A 23,433-nucleotide genomic window follows, 5' to 3' on the forward strand; every position below is an offset into this window, starting at 1 on the left:
ATGCCAAGTGCGTAACATTAGGGACTGGCACAAAAGTTTTATAGTCAAGGTATATTTATTTATTGAACACCTACAAGCATTAGATGCCGAGGAAACTGTTTTGGTATAAACGGACAGATTCCTTGCCTTCGTGAGGCCCAGACTCTAAAGGCGAACACTGTACTAAGTTGGGGAAAGGGACTTGGGGCTCTAATGCCAATAATAGGGGAATTTAAGGTCAAGAAAAGCTTCCCCAGCAAACCAACCCATGAGCTAAAATCTGAAAGGAGAGTTGATTAGGGGCAGATTGTTCTAGGTATAGGAACCGAGTGCCAGCACCCTGCAGAGGGAGGGAGCAGGGCAAGAAGAGAGGTCCACACCTTGGCCGGTCACTGCCCCAGAGCAAGGGAGGTGTGAGGAGCTCAGCGCAAAACCTTTGACTCTGAGCAACCCGGAGGCCGGATCTACAGGACCTTTTTTGTCCTATATCCTAAGGGCAGTGGGGAAGTACTGAAGGTTTGTAAGTAAATGGGGGGCCAGGCAGTGCCTAGTGCCTGCCTGTTTGAGGTGGGAGATTATGAATTTATAATGGAAGCAACTGCCCTGTGGGAGGAAAGGCTCAAAATGGAGGCTAGTAGGATTGAAACAGAACAGGGTTTCTCACTCACTTGCCTGACTCAAGCATGATTATGGAATAGAAGAACTCTTCATAAACCGTCAGCCAGATCTTTGCCACTCCTGAAGTCAGCCGACTGCAGGACTTGACCCTCTTTGAACTAAGTCTGTATTAGAAGAAGGAGACTGGTGTTTATTCAAGTCGCATGGAGGTGAATGTAAAAATTCAACTCTCATCCAGTCTTTAGTATGAGGCTAAACTGACTTGGGCTGCATAGACAGTGAAGCCAACCAGTGCCAAGTGGGGGTTGGATAAGCAGGTGCAGATTAAATGGTTTCGTTTCTCCTGTCCTAGGTCGGGACTTCTCTCATGATGAAACTTTGGATGTCCCAACACAAGTCGAACTGCTCATCAAACAAGCAACATCCCACGAAAACCTCTGCCAGTGCTACATTGGCTGGTGAGTGGGTGTCTCAAAGTACCTTTGTTAAAATAAGCAGTCAGGACCCCCACCCTGACCCCAAACCCAGCACCATGAAAAAAGATTTGGGGGTACCTATGAAGGGTAATCCTAGTTTCACATTTCTTTATAAGTTTGCATTCACTGTGTGCTCATTGCTCTAAAAGGGACAAAATTGAGAAATACAGATGCATGTTGAGAAGGCAAACACCAAAATAGATTAAAATTACATTTAAAGAAGGTTTAGAAAAGTGAGGCCTCCTCATTTTGGGGAAGTGGGGGGCCTTTTTGGATTTTGCTGTTAATTTTGAGATCTAGGAAGGGCAAAGAAAAAGCAGCCAGAGCAATGACAGAGAGGAGATGAAAAGACAGATTTTTGATCTGGGATTAGAACATCAAGGACCACTCCAGGGTCCGCTTTGATTGATTGCCTGAGGCTTGCTTGAAGGTAAGAACTTGAGGGAGTGCGACAAGGAAGTGTCCTGGGATCACGGCAGGCGTCAGCCCTTGACTTGAAATGAGTGTGTCCCGTACGGGCAGCACTGGCAGATTTCAGGGTGTATCGTGGGGGTTGTCAGGCCTTGGTCTCTCCAATGTCAGTGTATCTGTGGAAAGCTGTGAAGAAGCCTGAATTATTAAAATAGTCCTTTTCTTTCTGTCTTCTTAGGTGCCCTTTCTGGTAACCAGAGGCCCATACGTGCCCACAGCATTTCTCTCGAGCCTTTTATAGCTTGGTATATGCTTCCACTAAACTGAAACCATGGTCAGAAAGTTCAGCTTTGTTAAATATTTCAGAATGTAAATGAAAAGAACTACTGTACATTAAAAGTTGGTTCGAGCCAACTTTCTAGCTGCTGTTGAAGAATATATCGTCAGAAACACAAGGCTTGATTTGGTTCCCAGGACAGTAAACACAGTAACAGTACATAAATCAAGCCATTGATTTTGGGGAACAGAAGATCCATAACTTTAGAAATACGGGTTTTGACTTAACTCACAACTCATCATAAGCATTTGCTGATAGCAGAATGGCCTAGTCGTTCCTCTCAACATGAATACAGCAAACTCAGCGCAGTCAAGAAGCCTCAGGTCGTGGAGGACACGTCTTAGGATTCCAGACTACAAGGAAGCAGGAGAAGCCAACTTCACCACCTTCAGCCATCCCATTACCTCACTGGTCCGTGGACAGCAGCGACAGCATTTGCAAGATGGGCCAAAATGGATGGGAAAAGATCTGTCTTCTGCCTCGCCCATGATGCTGCGACGTACACACTGCAGTCCAAGACCCAGGCCACTGGGAGGGGAGTTTCTTCAGAATGCTGGGCAGCTTTGGCTGCACAGATGCACCAAAGGGAGCACAGTGCAGTGGAGCAGCCCACATGGGCCCTCCCCAGCACAGTTCTGGGATGTTTTCAGTGAGGTCTGGATGCTCTGTTTAGAGCAGGGCCTTGGAAAACGGAGGTGCTGAACACGGAGGGCCTGGTACGTGCTGGGAATTAGGGGCAAAAGAAATGTTAAACTAAATGCACAAAGTATCAAGTGTTGCCATGTCTGGATGCCATGTTGTATCTGAATAATTTTTGTGCCAATAAATAACATCAGAATTTTAAAAATGTGCGTGAGTGGCTTTTTATTCATAAGTATGAGTTTGTACAGTAAGCAGTCATTCCTTCAACATTCACTAAGCATTTAGTACTAGGGACGATGAAGGACACTGGATCTCCATGACCTGGTCAGTTTCCTCGGGATGTTCACAGGCCAGAAAAGGCAGAGACAGCATCATGCAGGAGTGGACTGGTAACTCCATGGGCATGGTGTGAGCTGTAGGTGGGGCTCTGAACTGACTGACTCCACTGCGTGAAACAGGAAAGCCTCATGAAAAGGGAGACATTTGCCATGGGTCTTAAAGGATGAGTGTGAGCTTGTCAGATGAAGCGAGCAAGGACATTCTCAGCAGTAAAGAGGTATAAAGACACAGTGTGGTGCAGAAATGGCAAGTATTAACTTGAACCATATTAGATTGCAGGTGTTCGGCCATCTTTGATACATAAAATGGCAGATCCACACAGTTGGACCTCATAGTTCAGCATGTCTGCCTCAGTGGTCGGTGGGAATAAAAAGTGCAAAAGGAATAATAAGGACTAAAAGTAGGCCAGAAAGTAGAGTGGGGCCCGACTGTGGCCTTCCTCACAGTTCAACGGCGAGGAGTTTGAACCTGATACTGTGGACAACAGGGAACTGTGGGAGGTTTTAAAAGAGGTGGAATCTGAATCTCGTTTTCTTCTCTGAAAGTGTGGATAATAGTATGCTCTATCCCATAAAGTTGTTTTGAAGATGAGATAACCCATCCTGACGCATGGCATGAAGTTAAACGATATGAAATAAGTGCTCGAAAATATTGTTAAAATGAACTAGGCTATGTCTTTGTTCTGCCAGGATACCTATGTACCTGAGGTACGCAAACGAGGAATAACAGTGAAAAACAAGTATCCTGTTAAGATATTCTGAATAACAGTAAAAGCTACCATTTATTGAACACTACTAGGCCAAATGTATTAAGGGCGTGCCGTTCCTGATCTTAGGAGAGGGGATATACCCACCGAACTTAACAAATCCCTCCCCTGAGCTGCCTAATAGTGCCTCCCTCAAAACGAGCTCTTCCAGGCCTTCAGTTAGCAAATGCTTTGAGTTCTCACAATATGCCTAAACAAGAGTGGTTCCGGCAGTGTAGATGGAGAGGAACATGTGATTGTGATTGGAGGAGTCAGAAGGCATTGGAGGTTAAGTACACTGGGAGCATGTATGCCTTTTCCAGTAGTGCATTGCCTACAAGAAGCAAGAGAAATGTGATGGAGGCTGGAAGTGTATGTAGGGTGGTGTTTTTGTTTTGTCTTTTTCGTCGGGAGATGCCAACATACGTGTAAGCCGTAAGGAATGAACCTGTGGCCAGGGAAAACAGACGAGGCAGAGAGGGGATTAACTGCAGGAGCCAAGATCAAGTCGGCAGAGAGGCACGGATCCAGAGCTTGGGAGGAGCTGGCTTCAAATATGAGGATTAATTGGGTCCTCCGGGTCTTACACTAAATCACTGGTTGGGGTCATACAACAGGAGGTTAAAGAAAAATGTAGTTCTCTACGTGGAGCATTCGTGGCTAACACCCTACCTTACACTCCCCTAAGAAGGCCTTTGCACATGCGTAGTGCACGCACGTCGCGTCGACTCGGGCGCTCTCGCGAGAAGAGCCGTGCAGGCCGGAAATATGGCGCCTCCCAGCCCCCGAGAATCCAAGGCCCCGTCGGCAACGAGCGCGGCCAAGTCCGACGAAGAGATGGTGCTGCCGGGATTTCCGGACGCAGACAGCTTCGTGAAGGTGAGTTCTCGGGGCCTCCGGGACACCGGGAGCAGCCCGCGATCGGCCGGAAGCGAGCCCAGGACCTCTTGGCAGCCGCCCGCCCGGCCGCGCGCGCACCGCTCAGGAGCCCCGGGGTTGGGGTCGAGGCGCAGTTGCCCGCGCCGGTCGCAGTCTCACTTCATCCTCCGGGGGCGGGGCCTCGCACGCGGGCACTGAGGGTCGCCCCGCATCCCAGGACCCCCCTCGTTCCCCGAGTTGAGCCCATGCAGCCCTTAGTGTGGAGAGCCCTCTCCACACTAGGAAGGGCTTCTTTGTCGCGTTGATGCCCCAGCACTCGCGACCTCAACCCCTGCGCAGGCCTGAACCACCCAACCAAGTGCGGAGGGGCTCGCTCGGCTCCTTTATGTTTCCCATCCCTGCCTGCATCTTCCCCTCCCGCGGCCGAGATGGCGCCTCTTGCCTCTCCCGTAGTGTTCTACATAATCCCCCAAACTGGGTTTTAATGTCACCTGTTAAAGCTGCTACCGAATCTCCTTCCTGTAGGTACCATAGAACGTTTATCAATGCCACGTCTAAGGAACACAGGGTTCATTTAAATTTTTTGTGTAGCTTAGCTTCAATATATAGAAACATAAAACTAAGTTTAAACACCTCATGCATACCTCTTAAAAACCGTGAAACTAAAATAGCTTATAATTTTGCACTACATATTCCCAAAATTCCACTCATATATCTAATTTATTATTTGCAGATGCTATTATTAATTTATTTGTCTCTGAATAGTTTCTCGACCACTAGCCATGGTCCTGATTGGGTGCGTTCATGCTACAAGCTACCAAGTACCCCACCATAACTCAAATTCCCACCTCCTTTCTCTTTTCTTGGAAAACTTCTATTACACAACTCACAGTGAAGTCATTTGGCTTTCACATGACCAACCATCTAGGACAGCCACTTCAGATTTTTTTCTCATTACCACATAACAATTAAAATAGAGGGCTACTTGACACTGACCAAACCATAAACATAAATCCAGTTGTGGGTGGTAGGCGTTATCAGTTGGTCAGCCAAAGGATCTAGAATATTCTTATATTGTTTTTAGGTGATGCTCACCCAAATGAAAACACAAAATAAATTCCCGTAGAAAACTCATTGGATCTGAAGTTGAGTAGTAATAATAATAGCACTTATGTGTCGAGCACTATCCAAAGTGATTTATTAGCTCATTTAATCCTCTCAACAACTCTGTAGGGTTGGCACTTTTATAATGCTGTTTTTCAGAGAAGGAAACTAAGGTCCAAGTAAATGAAATAACTTGCCCAAGATCACAGTTAATAGGTAGCAGAGCCAAGATTCAAACCCAGGCTGTTTGAATATTAGTCGTTTTATATATGTATTTGTCCTTCCTCTCCCCACTCTCCCAAGTAAGCTCCAGAACATGGTTTCATGTTTACCATTGTATACTCAGAACCTGGGCTAAAATTGGCACTAAATGAATATTTGTAGATTGGATATCTTCATTATCTAGTAGATGTTGAAAAAAATAGTTGCTGAATGAATGAGGAATACATGTTCAAAACATGCTCGTTTTCTGGTTTTGACAGTTTGCTCTTGGGTCAGTGGTGGCAGTCACCAAGGCATCTGGGGGCCTACCACAGTTTGGCGACGAGTATGATTTTTATCGAAGTTTTCCTGGCTTCCAGGCATTTTGTGAAACACAGGGAGATAGGTTGCTTCAGTGGTAAGTACTATATATTGTTTTCTAATGTTGAAAGAAATAAATATAAAGAAGTAGATAATGTTTCCTGAAATTTGTTTTTTCTTACCATAATTTTCTGTGCTATAAAGGGCTATGGAATATAAAAATGAGACAATGGATTTTCATTAGAGAAACATTACTTGGTAAATTTTGAGTTTAACTTTTAAAATATATTGACTCTTATACCTATAGATAATGAATCTTTTTGAATTAATATAGGACTTGAAAACCTAGTCCAAGATTCTCTCATACAACTTGTAGAGTCACGAATATTAGCTTTCTGATAAGTGTATTAGGACAGACCGTACACAAACTTGGATTTTGTTTAGCTGTTCCAGGACAGAATTAGGGAATGTTTTAGATTTCATGTTAAAACAATGAATGCAAAGTACATTGTTTACATAGTATTATATATTTTTTAGAATTTGAAGGAAGCTTTGAGGTAATTTTTTTCACTCCTTCGATTAACAGATGAGCCTTAGCGAGATTTAGTGAATTGCCCAAGGCCACTCAATGATTTTGGCCGGAAGGGTCCACGTTTTATTAGTTTGATCATAAAGTATTGCAGAGTCTTAGCCAAGCCTTTCAAGCCTTCTCCCAGATTGTAAACAAATGAATCAAAGTATTTCCTGTCCTTAGCATGAGTAGGGTGATGCAATACCATGGGTGTCGAAGCAACATTAAGGATCGAAAGAAAGTGACCGAACTGGAGGACAAGTTTGATTTGCTAGTTGATACCAATGACGTTATTCTGGAAAGAGTGGTGAGTACTTCACCTTCCTCTTAAGATAGCTAACAAAGGAAGAGCTTTTGTATTATTAAAATATGAAAAAGAAACCCAAGTACCTTAGGAAATGAAAGGACAGTTTTATGTTTCTTGCATGTAACACATTCCTCTCTTCTGATAGTTGGCTTCTTTTTCCCCAGATAACACAGTTATCTTCAGCTATATCATTTGAAAATATCACTGCCTAGTGGAATCCAATTTTTTAAAATACCTATTATAAATCTGCCTGCAAGAGAAGAGGCTTCTGAATACAGAGCCCAACCAAAATTTAGTCAGCGTTTACTATTATTCACAATCTGCTAAACAACCCAGCTCTCACGTAGACCATTCCATCTGGCTTACTGTCCTATTTATGCCTAATTCTGCAGCAGAACAGTATTTACAGACATACAGTGAGGTCATCCAAAACAAACTCAACCGTGTGTCAGTTCTGCAGGTATTTAAATCATGCCCTCCTGTCCCATGAAGTCATCTCTTGCAAGTCTGAATGCCCACAGATCTTTTAGTGATTTCTTCTATTTTATGATTTCAAGGCCTGCCATGCTGCTGTTTGTCACCTGGGTGCACTTCTGTTAGTTGTGCCCAAACTGATACTCCACATCTACTTCTACATTCCAGAGCAGATCAGGGCACCCTTCGTTCTCGTTCTCAATGCCATCCTTCTATGTTTAATACATGTAGTCTAGGGTCTTTTTAATTTTGTTGAGCAACATCACACTGTTAAATCAGTTTTGAATTTTCAGCCCAATTCAGAAGTATAAAGAGAGTTGAATAAAGATTAGGAGTAGCTGATAACTTCCCTATCTTTTATTATCCACTCTTATGTATCCTCACATATAATTCTCTGAAAATATTTTTTTAAAATTGTAGATAATTAACTTTGTTAACCTTGAAAGGAAGATACTAAACTAATATCTCTTCCACTCTTAGGGTATTTTACTGGATGAAGCATCAGGCGTGAATAAGAATCAGCAGCCTGTCCTTCCTGCAGGATTGCAGGTCCCCAAAACAATAGTATCCAGTTGGAACCGTAAGGTGAGAGCTCCGTTTTAGATTCACTAGACCAGGGGTCCCTAACCCCCAGGCCATGGACCAATACCAGTCCGTGGCCTGTTAGGAACTGGGCCACACAGCAGGAAGTGAGCAGCGGGCCATTGCGAGAAGCTTCATCTGTATCTGCAGCTGCTCCCCAGCACTAGCATCACCCCTTCAGCTACACCTCAGATCCTCAGGCATTAGATTCTCATAGGAGCACTGGACCCTGGTGCCAAAAAGGTTGGGGACTGCTGCACTAGAGCTTCTAATGTCAGCTTTTGCCCATACTAAAATTTGCATTTCTATTCTAAGTTTTTGGACACAGAACTGGCCACTGCCTAATTCATTCTCATAAACAGACACAACCTAATTACACCCTCTTCTCTACTTTGCACGCCCCCAGTCTCACACACATACATTCTTCAATGAATGGCTCTTGGAAGGCATAAATTGGAATTTTATTTTTCTAATTCATCAAGTTGCTATATTATAAAGTATTCATTGTATTTGTTGATCATAGGCAGGAGAATATAGCAAAAAATCAAAATCTGAAACTTTCCGGCTGCTTCATGCAAAAAACATCATCCGACCTCAGCTTAAATTTCGGGAGAAGATTGATAATTCCAACACGCCGTTTCTTCCTAAAATCTTCATCAAGCCCAATGCTCAGAAACCCCTCCCCCAGGGTGAGTAGCGCGAGCTCTGCCTCACAGAAACAAACGGGAGGAGGTCTCCCTCCCACCTCCCTTTCTTCGAGGGAGCCAGTTAACCTCCATAACTAGACAAGATGTGAATGTGTTTGCCTCTTTTGTGATGGTGTTTTTGTCATTGCTTGGGTCTCCAGCACTCTCTAAAGAAAGGCGGGACCGTCCACAAGACCGTCCTGAGGACTTGGATGTCCCCCCTGCGCTGGCGGATTTCATCCATCAGCAAAGAACCCAGCAGGTGGAGCAGGACATGTAAGTGTTTGCCAGTCGGAACTTTCTGCTGTGAGTACTCATTGTTATGCCACATTTTCACTGTGTTTTACTTTAGTAAAATACGTTTTAAACATATTTTACATATTACACAAAGAATTGAGGTGATTTCTCCTTATCTTAACACGGATCTCATCATGAAACCTCCTGTGTGTACTCACAGAGGGCCTCACAACCATCATCTTCCGTGACCTTCAGTGGAGAGGTCGCAGTTGCCCTCATTGCCATTGTGAAGATGTGAAAACAGAATTAGAGCTGCTGGCTTCCCACAGAACTAGACCTTTAAACTCAACTTTTCTTGAAATTGTTCTTCCGCTGTACCACGCTGCCTTTCTTGTTAGGTGGGGACTCAAGCAGTAAGGGAAAGCTCACTAATCAATTCAGTAAGGAAAGGCATTTTCCACTGGCAGTATAAGCATTTTGGAAAAACTTGACTTAACATAGACAAAAGGACTTTGCCTTCAGTATAAAGAGAAAAGGCAATGAAAACCTTGTTAGCGTTGGTCTTTTTCTCCCCTATAGCCAGTCTGTCAGACTCCTCCAGCCCAGCTCTGCACTGCAAGCCGCAGGCTAAATGCTAAGGAGAAAAAGGCGGTGAGAGGCAACCCTGCCCTCAAGGAGCCCACAGACTCGCCATTTTTATGCAAGCATATGACGGAGGAACAGAAAAAATACATCATTTGATATCTGGCCATATTTGTTCCATCCTCTCACTTTACAGATCTGTTATTCCAAACCACAAGGAATTATATATTCATATTTTTGTATCATCCACAACACCAGTCAAACATTGTTTTGCAGATAAGCACTGAAATCTTTATAAATGAGCAGATTTTTAGTTACCGTACTTAAAGGGTAAGTATCACCTGATTTTTTTTTTGGTGGACTTGAATCATCATTGAAATAGTGATGCTTTTTATACAGAGAAAATATTTTCACAATAATCTTTTCTCATTCGTTTTTACAAATTGGATTAAAGCAGTTTTTCCTCAAATCACGGAATTAATCAAAACGATTTTTCTTTTTGTTTTATTCGTTCAGGTTTGCACATCCTTATCAGTATGAACTAGATCACTTCACTCCACCGGATTCAGTCCTTCAAAAGCCACAACCCCAGGTTAGTACCCAAACCCAGCTTAGTTTATGGCTGGTGCTGAGTAGCCCAGGAAGAGTCAAATAACTAGATTAGTCGATGTCATTTTGGTTTTCCTTAAATATCTTTAAAATAATGAGTTGCAACTTTGGGTCATTTTTTGAACTGATAATTCATTTTGTACTTTAGTGAAAGGTGATTCTTAACATTCCTCTCTTTTTCTACCTATACTTTTGCGATCCAGTTATATCGACCTGTAGGAGAAACACCCTGCCATTTTGTATCCTCCCTGGATGAACTAGTGGAACTCAACGAAAAACTCTTGAATTGTCAAGAATTTGCTGTGGACTTGGAGGTAACTTGTAAATGACCTTGAGTGAAATTTTTCTGTGAGTTCACCTACTCGACAGATGTAAAATTGATACTGATTTAAATCTATTTTTTGTTCAATGTTCATCGTAGAACTGCTTTATAAATGACTTCAAAATCAGCAGAGGAGGAAAGCCTAATAAAATCTGCTTCCTCATCTCCCTTTTTTTACGTGTGTTAGCACCACTCCTACAGGAGCTTCTTGGGGCTGACCTGCCTGATGCAGATTTCCACTCGAACGGAAGACTTCATCGTTGACACCCTGGAGCTTCGAAGTGACATGTACATTCTCAATGAGAGCCTCACAGACCCAGCTATTGTTAAGGTCAGCCAGCCGTTTTTCAGCTCTTGCGTGCGAGTGCAAGATTTAACTGCTTTTTAGTTTACTGTTTCATTATTTCAACATAGACCCAATAAAGTCGAGAGGCATCATTGTAATTTCCTACACTGGGGTACCACACTCTAAACTGCTGTTAGAACAGCTAAGACTTAGCTCATTACCAGCCAGAAAAAAAATGTTAAATCATTTTAATGACTACTGCAATAAGCCCGTGGCATCAAGATAGTTTGAACTTAATGACTGCCCTGGAAGCTAGTAGAGCTGCTTTCTTAGAATGATTGGCTGTTAGCAGACTTTAAGAGTGTGCAACTAGGAGTATAGAAGGCTGGGCCCAAATTATAAGAAGCATTTAACTGAGCCCATCTTAATCTTTCTCCTGGCTTCTAATTCCAGTGTTCTGGTAACCTAGAGGCAGAGTTCTTTTGAGAGCACAAGTGGCCTCACACACATTACACTGCACGACTCTGGTTTTGTTTTCAGGTCTTCCATGGTGCTGATTCAGACATAGAATGGCTACAGAAAGACTTCGGGTTGTATGTCGTGAACATGTTTGATACCCACCAGGCAGCGCGCCTTCTTAACCTGGGCAGGCACTCGCTTGATCATCTGCTGAAACTCTACTGCAACGTGGAGTCGAACAAGCAGTATCAGCTGGCCGACTGGAGAATACGGTCAGTTTGCTCTTGACAAGGAAGTACAGATGGCAGAAGGAAGCATGGTGTTCATTAACCTCGTCCACAGAGACCTCTGTTCAGCCTATAATGAATGGCTTTTCTCCAGCTGTTTTCAGTGACATAACGTGAAACCGGAAGTTTTAGTGTGATGACGTGGAGTATGTTGGGCTGATTCTGTTACACTCTGCTTCGTGGAATAGTGGTTGAAAGAGACGTGCCATGTTAGTGTTTGTCCGTGTCAGTCTCTTGTTTGAATCTCGAATCTCCCTATTAGATTTGGCTGTATGTGTATGAGATGATCTCCCATGAATGTGAGAGGATTCTAAGATACATAGTTGATTTGACTTTATAATAAATGTTTACTACAGTGTAAGATTGTAATAGAGTCCTCTGCACTTTCTGGAATTCTTGCTCAGCTTGATCATTTTCGGATGGCTAGCTTCCTCCCGTAGGTTGTAGCTGTTACGCAAAGAAGCCATTAAGCTTTTCTCCAATTCTGCATGCCAGAATTTCTAAAGAGAATCTAACAAAGCCCAAATATAAGATGAAAATTGACAAAATCTAAAAATTAATACCTGTTATTTAACCTTGGCCACGTGCCATGCACCAGCTAAGAGCCTTAGGGACGTTGTCCTGTGCGATCTTCACAGCAGCCCATGAGGCACTTTTCCATTTCTTTATGGGTAAGTAGAGGGAGCTCAGAAAGCGGAAGTGCCATGTCCAAGGACAGATATATCTGGAGCCAAGATTCAAACTCAGAATGAGAGAGCTCTTCCTTTACACCATTATCCTGCCGCGCTTTCTACCCAGCTGTGAAACAACGGCTTGTCATGTTAAAATGCAGGAAAGGTCAATAGAACGATTGTATTGGCTGTGAAAACATCTTTGATTTCAAAAGGAGCCAAGTAAGACTTAACACACACAGTAGACAAATGAAATTGCCACTCCTAGGGAAAATTAGTGAAACAATTTTCTTCTTTGCAATTATAGGCCTCTGCCCGAGGAAATGCTCAACTACGCCCGGGATGACACCCATTACTTGCTTTACATTTATGATAAAATGAGGCTGGAACTGTGGGAGCGAGGCAACGGGCAGCCCGTTCAGTTGCAGGTGGTGTGGCAGCGGAGCAGGGATATCTGCCTCAAGGTAAAACTCGCCCGTCACTCAAACCCAGACGTGCTCTTCATTTCTGATTAGATCTCAATTCTTCCCTTCGCTCTTTACATTTATGAAAAGAACCAGATGTTTCGAAGAGCTTTGGGCACAGTTTTGATTCACACTAAATCTTGAATGTTCCGTAATATTTTGCAGAAGTTCATCAAACCTATCTTCACTGACGAGTCCTACCTGGAACTGTACAGGAAACAGAAAAAGCATCTCAACACTCAGCAGCTGACAGCCTTTCAGCTGCTGTTCGCCTGGAGGGATAAAACCGCTCGGAGAGAAGATGAAAGTTACGGGTAAGGGACCAGCGATTCTTTCCACATTTCTTAGAATGAGTAGATCTGCTAACAAGGAAATAATGGACTTTTTTCTTTTTGCCATGAAAGTCAGTTACGTTTTCCCCTTGGTTACAGCATGTAATGGGACTTGCTGGCTGAATTTAATGTGATCCCATTGTGTGTTTTGTTCCAGATATGTACTGCCAAACCACATGATGCTAAAGATAGCCGAAGAACTGCCAAAGTGAGTCTGAGAACTGATTATTAATATGCCCGACTTTCTCAGTAGGGAAACGCTGACCTTCAAAATCAAGCTTCTCTGATTGTTATTACCTCAAGGCCGTTTACTCTGAGAAGATTAGCACTCCAAGGAATTCAGAATTTCTGCCCTCGGGCTGCCATTTAGGAGCTAAAATTTCTAAACTGACACCTTTTCAATGGTTGTGCCTTCTGTTGACTCCCATGTTAGTCTCTGAGCCTGTGGCATTGGCTTCCACTTTCAGGAGAAGAATGTGTCAGATTCTCTCATCTGTACTTTCTTCCAAACTAAGGCCTCCCATGATTTTAAATGTTTTATGATGTTAATTGAAGTAAAACTACAGAATGAAAATTCACAATATTCTGTTCACCACATTGCAAAATGGCAAATCAGCAGAGCTGTGGTCCTTCTTTCCAGCTTGTCCCGTTAGCTGGAGCCCATCAAAGCTTGGTGCAGCATGGAGTACGTGTGGAAGCCGCTGCTGGCCTGGGCTGCCCTGGCGTGAATGTGTTTCCTTAGTCTTCACCTTGGCTGTGGCACTCTGCCTTTACCTGCTCGTTGTTCTTATCTGGAAGCCTTTGAGGGCTGTGTTTGTGACTCATGAGTTGAATATGTTCTTACTTGCCTTCAGGGAACCTCAGGGCATTATAGCCTGCTGTAACCCTGTACCGCCTCTTGTGCGGCAGCAGATCAATGAGATGCACCTTCTAATCCAACAAGCTCGCGAGATGCCCTTGCTGAAGGTAAGAAGCTTTCCTGCCGAAAGCAGGCCTGTTCTGTCTGTGAGCATCTTACTCCCTTACTCCTTGTAGTCTCATTCGTACATGATCTGGTCTTTATTCTAAGAAACGCCAAGAAAATAATAGAGATTAGGAAATCCAGTGTGTGTGTGTCATCTTTATGATAGTCAAAAGCTAAAGCTTATCCTTACTTTATGACTTTATTTTTGATAACCCAGCAGCAAATAATGTCTAGTGACTGGGCTGGTTAGCTGTTGTCTGGAGGCCATTAACTTGATGCAGTAAAATGGAGTGGGGATCTCGGCGCAGGGAGCTCGTCCTGGAACCTGGCAGGGGTCCAGATGCGAAGTGATAGTGCCCTGATGAGTGTGGTGGTCACAGAAATGAAAGGAAAGGACAGGTACAAGAAGCATAAGCGGAAGAAAAGATTGATGGGACTTAATAACAGAAGGTGAAAATGGCCACCATATCTTTTTTGAGTGCTATGTTAAGGACATAGAGGTGTTTTCTCTGAGTGCCAAGTGGATTCGGAGTTAATGGAAGTTGAGTCAAAGATGACTCACTCCAAATATAAAGCCTGGGTGACTGGGAAAATACGAGAACATTGGGGAGAAATGGAGAGTTCAGAAAGAGCTAATTTTGTGAAGGAGATACTAAAGTTTAGACATATTTAGGTGAAAGCAGGAAATCCAGCCAAAAATACAGCTGCGTATGTCTCCCCGAGTGTGTTTGTAATTTTTTGAAAGATTATTGATTCAGGAAGACTTAAAATCAGCCCCCTTGAAGTAAAAAAGAAGACTGAGGATAAACACATGTGCAGTCTTCATGTTAAAACTTTTCTTAGCTCCACAGTTTGTCCAAGCTCTTTGGAATCCTTCGGTATTGTGCCTAGTCACGATAAAGGATTTTATTCTTCGATTCAACAAAAAATTATTGAGCACTCAGTAATTATAGTGCCAGGCACTCGATGGGATGGAGGGATGAAGAAAATCTCTGGGCTCTTGAAAAACACAGTCTGCACTGAGGGAAAAAAATATGTGTGCCATTAAGCTTAGGCAGCTTTCCTCAAATTCTTTTTGTTTTTCTTCTTTAGTCTGAAGTTGCAGCTGGAGTGAAGAAGAGCGGACCACTGCCCAGTCCCGAGGTAGATTGATGCGTGTGCTGTCCCTTCTTTTAGGAAGATAGCGATCCAAGCCAGCGCGCAATACCCTCCCTGTCAGAGGCCAGCCTAGAGCTGCAAGCGGAAAGCTGCTGCTTGCTTGCAGGCTTTTCACTGTGGCCTGTTGGTTTCTTTTTGACGCAGAGATTGGAGAATGTTCTCTTTGGACCTCATGACTGCTCCCACACCCCTTCAGATGGCTGTCCTGTCATCTCAACCAATGGCAGTGGTGAGGCCCTGGGAATCCTGGGGAGGCTGGGAAGGTGCCTGGTGCTCAATCCAGGAGGCTTTGACCGTGCTGACTTCCATCCCTTTAGGGCCTGTGCCAGCGCAGAAACAGACAGGCCTCTTCCCTGGTGGAAGAGAGGAGGAGGAGGCCCTGCTGGATACCAAATGCCTTATTGCTACCGCTGTCATCACACTATTTAATGTGAGTAACATGGCAGCGTCAGTGAGGTGATGTCAACCCGCAGGGGTTTATGAGGTTTTTATGCCTGGAGGGTCGCATCCACCCTTGGGGCTAATGCCAAAAAAAGCAAAATCCAGCAACAGTGGGGATCAGCACAGAGACAGATCGTCAAGGTGGTTTGCAGCTCTGGTGGAAGATTCACTTGTGAACTCCTTGTGAAGAAACCTTCAAAGAAGAGTTGACCATTTAGTACTCGTTACTGCCCGGCAGGGAGGAGGGCCTGGGCTACCATGGGAACAAGCAGGACTTTTCCCACACAGCCACCTGGTTCCCGGAGGGATGGAGTGAGCTCTCTCTAATGGACTGTAGTGTAAGCTGCATGTACCTTCCTGCTAACACCAGCCAGCCTACGTGTGCTTTGGATGAAGAAGAGAAAACTTTGAAAAGTATTTCTCGACACTACAGCTCATTAAAGAAAGTGAAGAGCAGGATATGCGGGCGCTAGTTAAGGGTGGGAACTCATATCCCATTCCAGAAAGAGCCTGAATGTAGTAGATAGTGACTCCATTTAGTCTGGAGACCCAGTGTAGCCAGCCGGGGCCTGGCTGTGTTGCTGGATTATGCATTGGGTGCTGACAGCTTATCCCAGTCGTACACAGCAGGCTTCTCATTTCTGCCAGTGACTTAAACTACAGGGTTTTTTGCAAAAGGAAGACGGGGTGCATTTGTTGGTCAGGATTTCTGAATCCCGAAACGACCAGGGGTGAAAGGAAAGTACAGATAAAACTCTGAATACCACAAACAACAGACACGGTAGAAAGGAAACATCATGATTTCTAGAAAGAACTAAGAAAGAGAAGCAAGATTACTCTCTATGTGGATAGAGACAAGTATCAAGCTTAGCAGATGCTTAAATGGTGCAGAGCTGGGTGCTTCGGTAGGTTACAGGTTACAGTCCGCAGCCATGCTGTCACACTGAGATGCTGGGCCAAAGCCAGGACAGTGCAATGCCGCTGCAAAGTTTACTACCGGGGGGTCAGCTTTCTTTTTCACTTAATTACATGAAATTAGATTGAGTCTTGCTTCAGTGATTCACGAGGAAAGAAGTCTGGGGGCTTTAGTTGGCGAGAGTTAATGAGCCGTCAAGGTGATGAAGCAGCTAAATGCACACATGCATTTCCGGCCACTTGACCACCAAGCTGCCTCACTTGGTCTAAAGGAGGCTGCAGGCTCTCTGTGCTCTGGGTGGTGGGGACTGTCACCACGGAGTAAGCAAAGGGATGGCGCACGTTTTACGAATCCAGTTTGAAGCAACCTTCTGTTGCATAATTACATTGATTACCCATAAAGGTTTATAATTGTAAATTTCAGGTAAGTGTCAGGTTATGACTTCAAGTTCTAGAACCAGAGACACCTGGGTTCAAATCCTTGTGCTGCCCCTGTTAGCTATAAGGCCCTAGAAGACTTCCTCGACCTCTGCAAGCCTCAGGTTCCTCATCTGTAAGATGCTAAAAGTACCGCATACTTCTTAGGTTATAAGGACACAGACTCATCGATTCATTAAATACGTATTAAACACCCAGCAGAGCACTATTACAGCCTGTTCTAATGTCATACATGGGAGAGGCTGAAAAACATGAGCTGTTATTCTCTTGCTTACATCTTAATGTCACAGAATGTTTACAGTTTTGAGTGAGCATTTTTTGTTTCTGCAGGAACCTAGTGCTGAAGAAACTGGACAGGGTCTGTTAACGGTTGCACAGAAAAAAGCCCAGAACATAATGGAGTCCTTTGAAAATCCATTCAGGATGGTACGTAATCGTCGTGTATGTTAAGGCTGACAGAATAGGTAGAGATTTCCGCAACTGTATGTGTTTTTGCCTGGAAAAGAAGCCAGGGGCCCTCAGAGAGAATGCAGTGTGTGTCGGTTGTCCCCAGTGTCCAAGTTGGGGATAGAGGTCAAGGACGAAACCAGTAAGAATGCCTCATTTGAGTGAAGTCTGGTCCAGATGCCGTTTCTTATAGCATTTAACATGACTGTTTTCATTTCTCTAGTTTCTGCCTTCAGTAGAACACCATGCTCACATTTCTCAGGCAGCGAAGTTCGATCCATCATCGAAAATCTATGAAGTAAGTGGATTGTCATCCTTTCTAAGAGTGGCTTTCTAAGAAAAGGGGACTGCTTAATTTTTTGAACCAGGTTTCTGTTTTAAGCAAGGCCACCCCTGAGAATGAATGCAAAAACACTTTATATATAAGCATTGTTTGCAGAGAGGGACCAGAACTTTAATCTGATTCTTGAAAACATTCGGGAACCTTTATAAGAAACAGGTCTTTGTTTTTTTGGTTGATTTTTTTTTTTTTTAATTGAGGTTTAATTAAATGCAGTAAAGTACAGATATTAAATGTACAGCTTGATGCATTTTAATATATGAATATTTAAAGCTCTTAAAGGTGACAGCGTAAATTTTAAAACACTCTGTTTTATATTGTTTGGTTTGTTTTTAACAGCATTATGAATAAGAATAAGAAAACACCTTCCCTGGATCCCCATGAGATGTTCCTGGGAGCCAGCGTGTTAATTGTCTGTTAAAAGCCTTCTTCCTCCCTGCAGGAAGTGCCTGCTCTGATCAGATGGGTGGCCTGGCTCCCTCTGCCCACCAGCACTGCTCTTTCATTAGGCCACGAGAATCCAGTTCAATCCCTGATGGGCTTCAGCCCTGGCGCTGGTGTTTAGCTTGTTTTTAGAAAGGGGGGTCAGGTGGAGGTTTTGCCTTCTGTCCTCTTTCCCCTCCTGGTTGTGCCACATTCAACAACCAAAGCTCCCTTACCATGCTTACGTGACTATCACCTAGATGTGTTCTAATGCCACAGGTAAACGTGGTATCAGAAAGAAGCACATCAGACTTGCAGAGTCCTACCTTGAATCCCAGCTCCATGTCCCCTCGGATGAGCTGTTTAGCTTCTCTGAGCCTGTCTCCTGTCTCTGAAGTGGGGTGATGATAATACCTTTGTGCTAGGATTTTAGAAGGGATCGAATGAGATGTTGGATATGAAAGCATCCGGCCCAGTGCCTCTTGGACCACAGTTGTACTTTGTCCTTCCTAATAAGTATTTTATAAATAAAGCCAGCATGAGATTTTATTTTTTTTGTGTGTCATCAGATTTGGAATTATGACTTAGAATGTGTGTAGTTATTAGGTTAGCATGCCCTGCCATCACCTCATTAAACAAAAAATAAAACATTCCTAGGTGGCTGAGTTTTGGAGTTTTTTTGTTTTGTTTGTTTTCATTATAGATCAGCAACCGTTGGAAGCTGGCAAGCCAGGTACAGGTACAAAAAGAATCTAAAGAAACTGCCAAGAAGAAGGCAGCTGAGCAAACAGGTAGCATTCACTTCCTTGTAACCTCGGCCAGTCAGTGTGGACGTTAGGGAGTAGCCCTGGCGCATCATGCCGGTTGGTCAGTCGTTCAACGAACTGCCAGATACAGCAGTGAACAAAACAGACATAGCCCTGCTCTGTGGAGTTTGCCTTCTACTGAGGGACAGTGGACAATAAACCACTTAACGTATGTTGTCAGATGGCAGTGGGCATTACGCAGACAGAGGTAGGAAGTGCTGGGGGGGACGGCACGAGGGGGTGTGGCGGCTCTTTCTACCTAGTGGTTAGAGAAGGCAGCCTCTGCTCAATGGGACATCTGGGGGTGGCGTGTTCCGTACAGTGAGGCCTAGGCCCCCAGGCGGTGGCTCGCAGGGCGTGCTCCTGGGTGGCAGTGTGGTGAAGCCAAGGGGACATAGAAGCGAGGCCCGAGATGAGGAAGGAGAGTAGCAGGGCCCATGGGAAGGACTTTGGAGGGTGCTGCAGTGACAGGCAGCCTCGGAGGCTGCGAGCAGAAGAGGGACGTGAACTGACACTTGAGAAGGGCCACTCTGGCCGCCGCATGGGGAGTACAGAGGGCACGGGCGGGAGCCGGGCAGGAGTCAAGGCGGTAATCAGGTGAGAGGTGATGCTGGCTTGCACAGCGTAGTAGCAGAGGACGTGGCAGGAGCTGGCGAGACTGGATGTACCCTGTAGTTACGCCAGCAGCATGTGATGACGCATTAGGTGCGGTATGTGAGAGGAAGGAAGGACCTGTGGGTGCAAGAAGGTTTTGTCCTGAAAAACTAGAAAGACGGAGTTGCCATCCAGAGACTGAGACTATAGAGGGGGAGCCGGCTTGAGGCAGAAGAGGCTTTGGTTCTGGTCTTTGACATGTTGAGATTTTCGTTAAACATTCTCAGATGTCAAATAGGCCATTGGCTGTATGGGTTTGGGTTCTTGGGGGAGGAGCGGCTACGGGGAGGGTGTCATTGAGAGCAGCCACCCTTCAGACTGGGGGCTGAGGCGGAACCAGCAGAGGAGGCCGAGGAGCCCGCAGTGCGCTCAGCAGGTACCACAGCAGACAGGTTGGCCGGGGGAGGACAGAGCCTCGGCTGCTGGGGTCGGCGAGCACAGACAGTTCTCTCTCTTGCAGCTGCCCGGGACCAGGCCAACGAAGAGTACAAAGCGACAGCAAAGCAGGCCGTGTCTGTCCGACAGCAAGCTGCCGTACGTGCTGGCTTTTCTGCTTTTTCTTTTAAGAAACGAGATGCGCCTGGTTATTGTCAGGATTTTCCTCAGCTGTCAGGAGGGCTCACCTGTGCCTCAGATCGGGCGTGTCCAGGGCGGTATGGCCGTGGACTTACTGTGCTTCAGATTATGCTGTTGTCTTTCCAGTTCATTTTAGCCTATCAGTCAGTGCCTGCCTTATTTTCTCTCCTAAAGGTTGATCTTGTAAATCCTCTTAGATGATTCCTTACTCTGTGTTTATAGTAAATATATCGTACCATGCGACTAGCAGGAGACGAAGTACTGAAGCTGTCCTGTGTCCCACTCTGCCCTCGTAAATATTCTCGCCCTGCCTTCCTCAATGGCCCGATGCTTTTCTCCAGCTAGGAACTCGTTCCACCTGGCACTAGCCCCGCTCAGGCTCGCAGCCAGCACCCCTCTCCCCGTCACCGAGTCGATTTTCACAGCATAGCAGGCAGCCAGACCCCTAGCAGTGTGCTCACCCCGGAGGCACCGGGATCATCACCACTCACGTACCTCTGTGCTTCCTTCCTATGGGCGTGTTGGATCTACAGCTCGAGAACACTGCCAGGAAGAGAGAGCGAACAACGAGTGACCCACGGACCACAGAACAGAAACAAGAGAAGAAACGACTCAAAATCTCCAAGAAGCCAAAAGACCCAGATCCACCCGAAAAGGATTTTACCCCTTATGACTACAGCAAGTCGGATTTCACAGCTTTTGCTGGTGAGGCCAGGTCCAGTGCCCTGTCAGGACTGTCTGGCCATGTCAGGTGGGAGGCTGGAGGGTAAAGGGAACATGGCTCAGGCGCAGACATGGCCCTGCCCAGGACGTGGCGCTAACCAAGCATTAGTTGAGTGATATAGAGAAATGGCCGTGCCTGGACGGAAACCCACTGCCTACCAGACTGCCCTTGCGCCACTGGAGCTGGCTTGCACCGGCCGCTATAGTGGCTTAGCAAGATGGCATCCATTTTAAAGTGGCTTCATCCTTCTTCACAGTAGCTTGTGCCCACAAACATATTTTCGCACAGACACACGTGTGCACGCGCACACACACGCTAAAGATCTTGTTTGTTGAAAACACCTGATGCCCATAAAGCTTTGGTTTCTTAGCCGGTGGGAGGCCATCTACTTTGAGGGGCTGCGGATGGCACTCCCGACCCGATCGGCCTCCTTGCCACCATGTCCCTTTGAAGAGAGAGAAGGCAGGGCGGGGCGGTCCACACAGGCTTTCCTGCGGTATTGTCGCCTCCAAGCCCAGCTTATCAGCAGTGGTGTTCATCCAGCACAGACCAGACTGCATTTTCTTGATGTAAAAGAGCCCAGTGCTTTAGCACCTGCCCCTGACCTGAGACTAGATCTGTGAGAAATGAGCCGAGTCTTCAGGCTGCCCTTAGCTCCTGGGAACGTGACATACGAATTTACAGCAGCCCGAAGTCACTCATCATAAACAGGCTAACAAACTGACAGCCCACGCTTCCTGGGTATTGTGGGCCCAGCCCAGTAATGAGCCCAAGTGTGTGTTAACTCATTTACATGATTGATCGCCAGCATCTCTTCTCTTGCCTTTCAGGAAACAGCAAGTCCAAACCCTCCCAGTTTGATCCGAATAAGCAGACCCCGTCTGGCAAGGTAAGAACTATATGTGAGAGTTGCGCGCGTGGCACGTACAGTCCTGCCTCTTCCGTTGCTGGGAGACGGTCTGTCCAAGATCCTCTGTCCGCATGTCTTTTCTCTCACCTCATTTCCTCCCTAGGACAGACAAATACCCATCAATAAAAAAAAAATTTAAGGAGGCTATAAAAGCTGGCATGTGATTTTAAAGGGAGTTTTTCCTGTGTTTGCTCCCATGGGAATTACAGCCACGGGCCAAAAACACTCCTTTTGTGCCAGCACAGGCCTGCCTCCGCCCCACGTGGTGCTGGTGCAGTCAGATCCAAATGTGGCTGGAAGCTTGGCCCGTGGAGCTCTCCAGATTTTTCAGTAGCTCCTCCTGGCACCCTCGCCTTCGGACCCACCAAGAAAGGTCCAGTCGCAAGAAAACTGAAGTCACGCCGGTGGTGTTTTCCTGTGTATCTTATCTGCTGTGCTTTTTTTTTTCTCCAGAAATGCTTTGCTGCCAAAAAACTTAAACAATCCATGGGAAACAAAAGCATGTCCTTTCCAACAGAAAAGTCAGACAGGTATGTGGTGGAGGGCCCCTGACACCCAGCTTCTGCTTAGAGGTCTCGACTGGAAAGACTGAGAGCCTCTCGGGACCAAATCCCCCTCTGACACTGGGACAGCCGAGGTTGGGCAGGGGGGTGATTGCGGGTGCCACATACCAGTCTCAGTCACTCCATCTGAAATTCCAGTCCTTCTTAGCCCTCTCCACCTGTTACCAGACAGGTTGTCAGGGTCACCTCACAGAAAACAGGCGTGCCCTCTTCCTAGAGGAGCCTGCTTCTGAAGAAGGAGGAAGCAAATCAATAAGCAAATGGGTTGTCTCTGTTAAAGAATATTTTAGTTAAAAGCAAGAAATCCTAATCTTTAAAGCAGACCCTGAGGTCAGAGGACTCACCCTAGGGTGTGGTATGACAAGCAACCTGCCATCAGATCTTTGTCACCTGTTGGGCCTCAGGGTACTGCCCCAGCCCACACTGCGTGGGGGGCAGGAGGGTGGGGGTCGGTCCGCACCGCTGCTCTGCTCAGGTCTCCAGGACCAGGAACAAAGCATTCTCCCTCAGTTCTGCATTATTAAGGTTTACAGCATTTTATATACAGGCCGAGAGCAAACGTCCAGCCAAACCGGAAGTAACTTTTGTTTTCACTTTGTCTCTGCAGGGGCTTCAGGCACAACTGGCCAAAGAGATAGTGTCGGAAGAGACCCCTGGGCCCCCCTGGTAGACTGGAGGCACCAGATGGTGGTGCTGGTTTTGTACAGACTCATTTTTAAACCATTAAAAGTAGTTCTTACTGGAAGAAAGCTGGTTCCTGGCTTTTCTTTCGCTGCCGCCACGGCGCTGGCGGGAGAGGGCAGATCCCATTCTGCTCAGATCACCCACCCAGCTGTCTGGTAAGTGCACCCTTGGAGGAGACTGTGATTCCGGAGCGATCCAGAGCCACCCCCAAGGAGGAAGGCAAGACCCCTGGGACCCCGAAAAGGGCGGCATCTGCAAGGCAGGGAGCGCGATGCCCATCTGACTCCACGTCAGGAGGGTCGTGGGCCATTTTACTCCCTTCACACGCCTCCAGATGGCGTGGAGGAGCCGAGCGGTAACACCGTCAGGAGGGGCTGCTAGGGCTCCTTCCTGCCACCTAGAGGGCCTGGTCTCCCTGTTCCTCCCTCCCCTCCCCTCCCCCCGCCCCTCCTCCTCTCCCTCTCCCTCT

General features: G+C 45.8%; 2 protein-coding genes across 3 annotated transcripts in view; both read left to right on the forward strand.

The window, feature by feature from the left end:
- Nucleotides 1–2,668, forward strand: part of MTOR (mechanistic target of rapamycin kinase) — a 114,960-nt gene extending 112,292 nt beyond the window's left edge. The window contains exons 57-58 of the mRNA XM_039842242.1: nt 950–1,055; nt 1,723–2,668. Coding sequence (XP_039698176.1) covers nt 950–1,055; nt 1,723–1,738 — 122 coding nt within the window. The 3' untranslated portion in view covers nt 1,739–2,668. The remainder of the gene's footprint in view (nt 1–949; nt 1,056–1,722) is intronic.
- A 1,596-nt stretch (nt 2,669–4,264) lies between these two features.
- On the forward strand, nt 4,265–23,025 carry EXOSC10 (exosome component 10). Of its 2 annotated transcripts, XM_039842231.1 has the most exons (25): nt 4,265–4,426; nt 6,013–6,149; nt 6,807–6,930; nt 7,885–7,989; nt 8,510–8,675; nt 8,834–8,948; nt 10,008–10,083; nt 10,304–10,414; nt 10,610–10,753; nt 11,249–11,439; nt 12,433–12,589; nt 12,755–12,903; nt 13,079–13,129; nt 13,776–13,887; nt 14,978–15,028; nt 15,188–15,272; nt 15,361–15,473; nt 17,168–17,263; nt 17,508–17,582; nt 18,751–18,838; nt 19,968–20,041; nt 20,617–20,788; nt 21,638–21,696; nt 22,171–22,247; nt 22,888–23,025. In XM_039842231.1, exons 1-25 carry the CDS (start codon nt 4,316–4,318, stop codon nt 22,916–22,918), a joined length of 2,670 nt encoding a protein of 889 aa, XP_039698165.1. In that variant the 5' UTR covers nt 4,265–4,315; the 3' UTR covers nt 22,919–23,025. The 2 variants fall into 2 exon arrangements, with proteins under 2 accessions (XP_039698165.1, XP_039698166.1); XM_039842232.1 differs by lacking the exons at nt 18,751–18,838; nt 19,968–20,041; nt 20,617–20,788; ... (1 more) ...; nt 22,171–22,247; nt 22,888–23,025 and adding an exon at nt 17,964–18,699.
- Nucleotides 23,026–23,433: the final 408 nt, after the last annotated feature.

Source organism: Pteropus medius, unplaced genomic scaffold (assembly GCF_902729225.1).
Source record: "Pteropus medius unplaced genomic scaffold, Ma_sr-lr_union100, whole genome shotgun sequence".
Classification (NCBI taxonomy): domain Eukaryota; kingdom Metazoa; phylum Chordata; class Mammalia; order Chiroptera; family Pteropodidae; genus Pteropus; species Pteropus medius.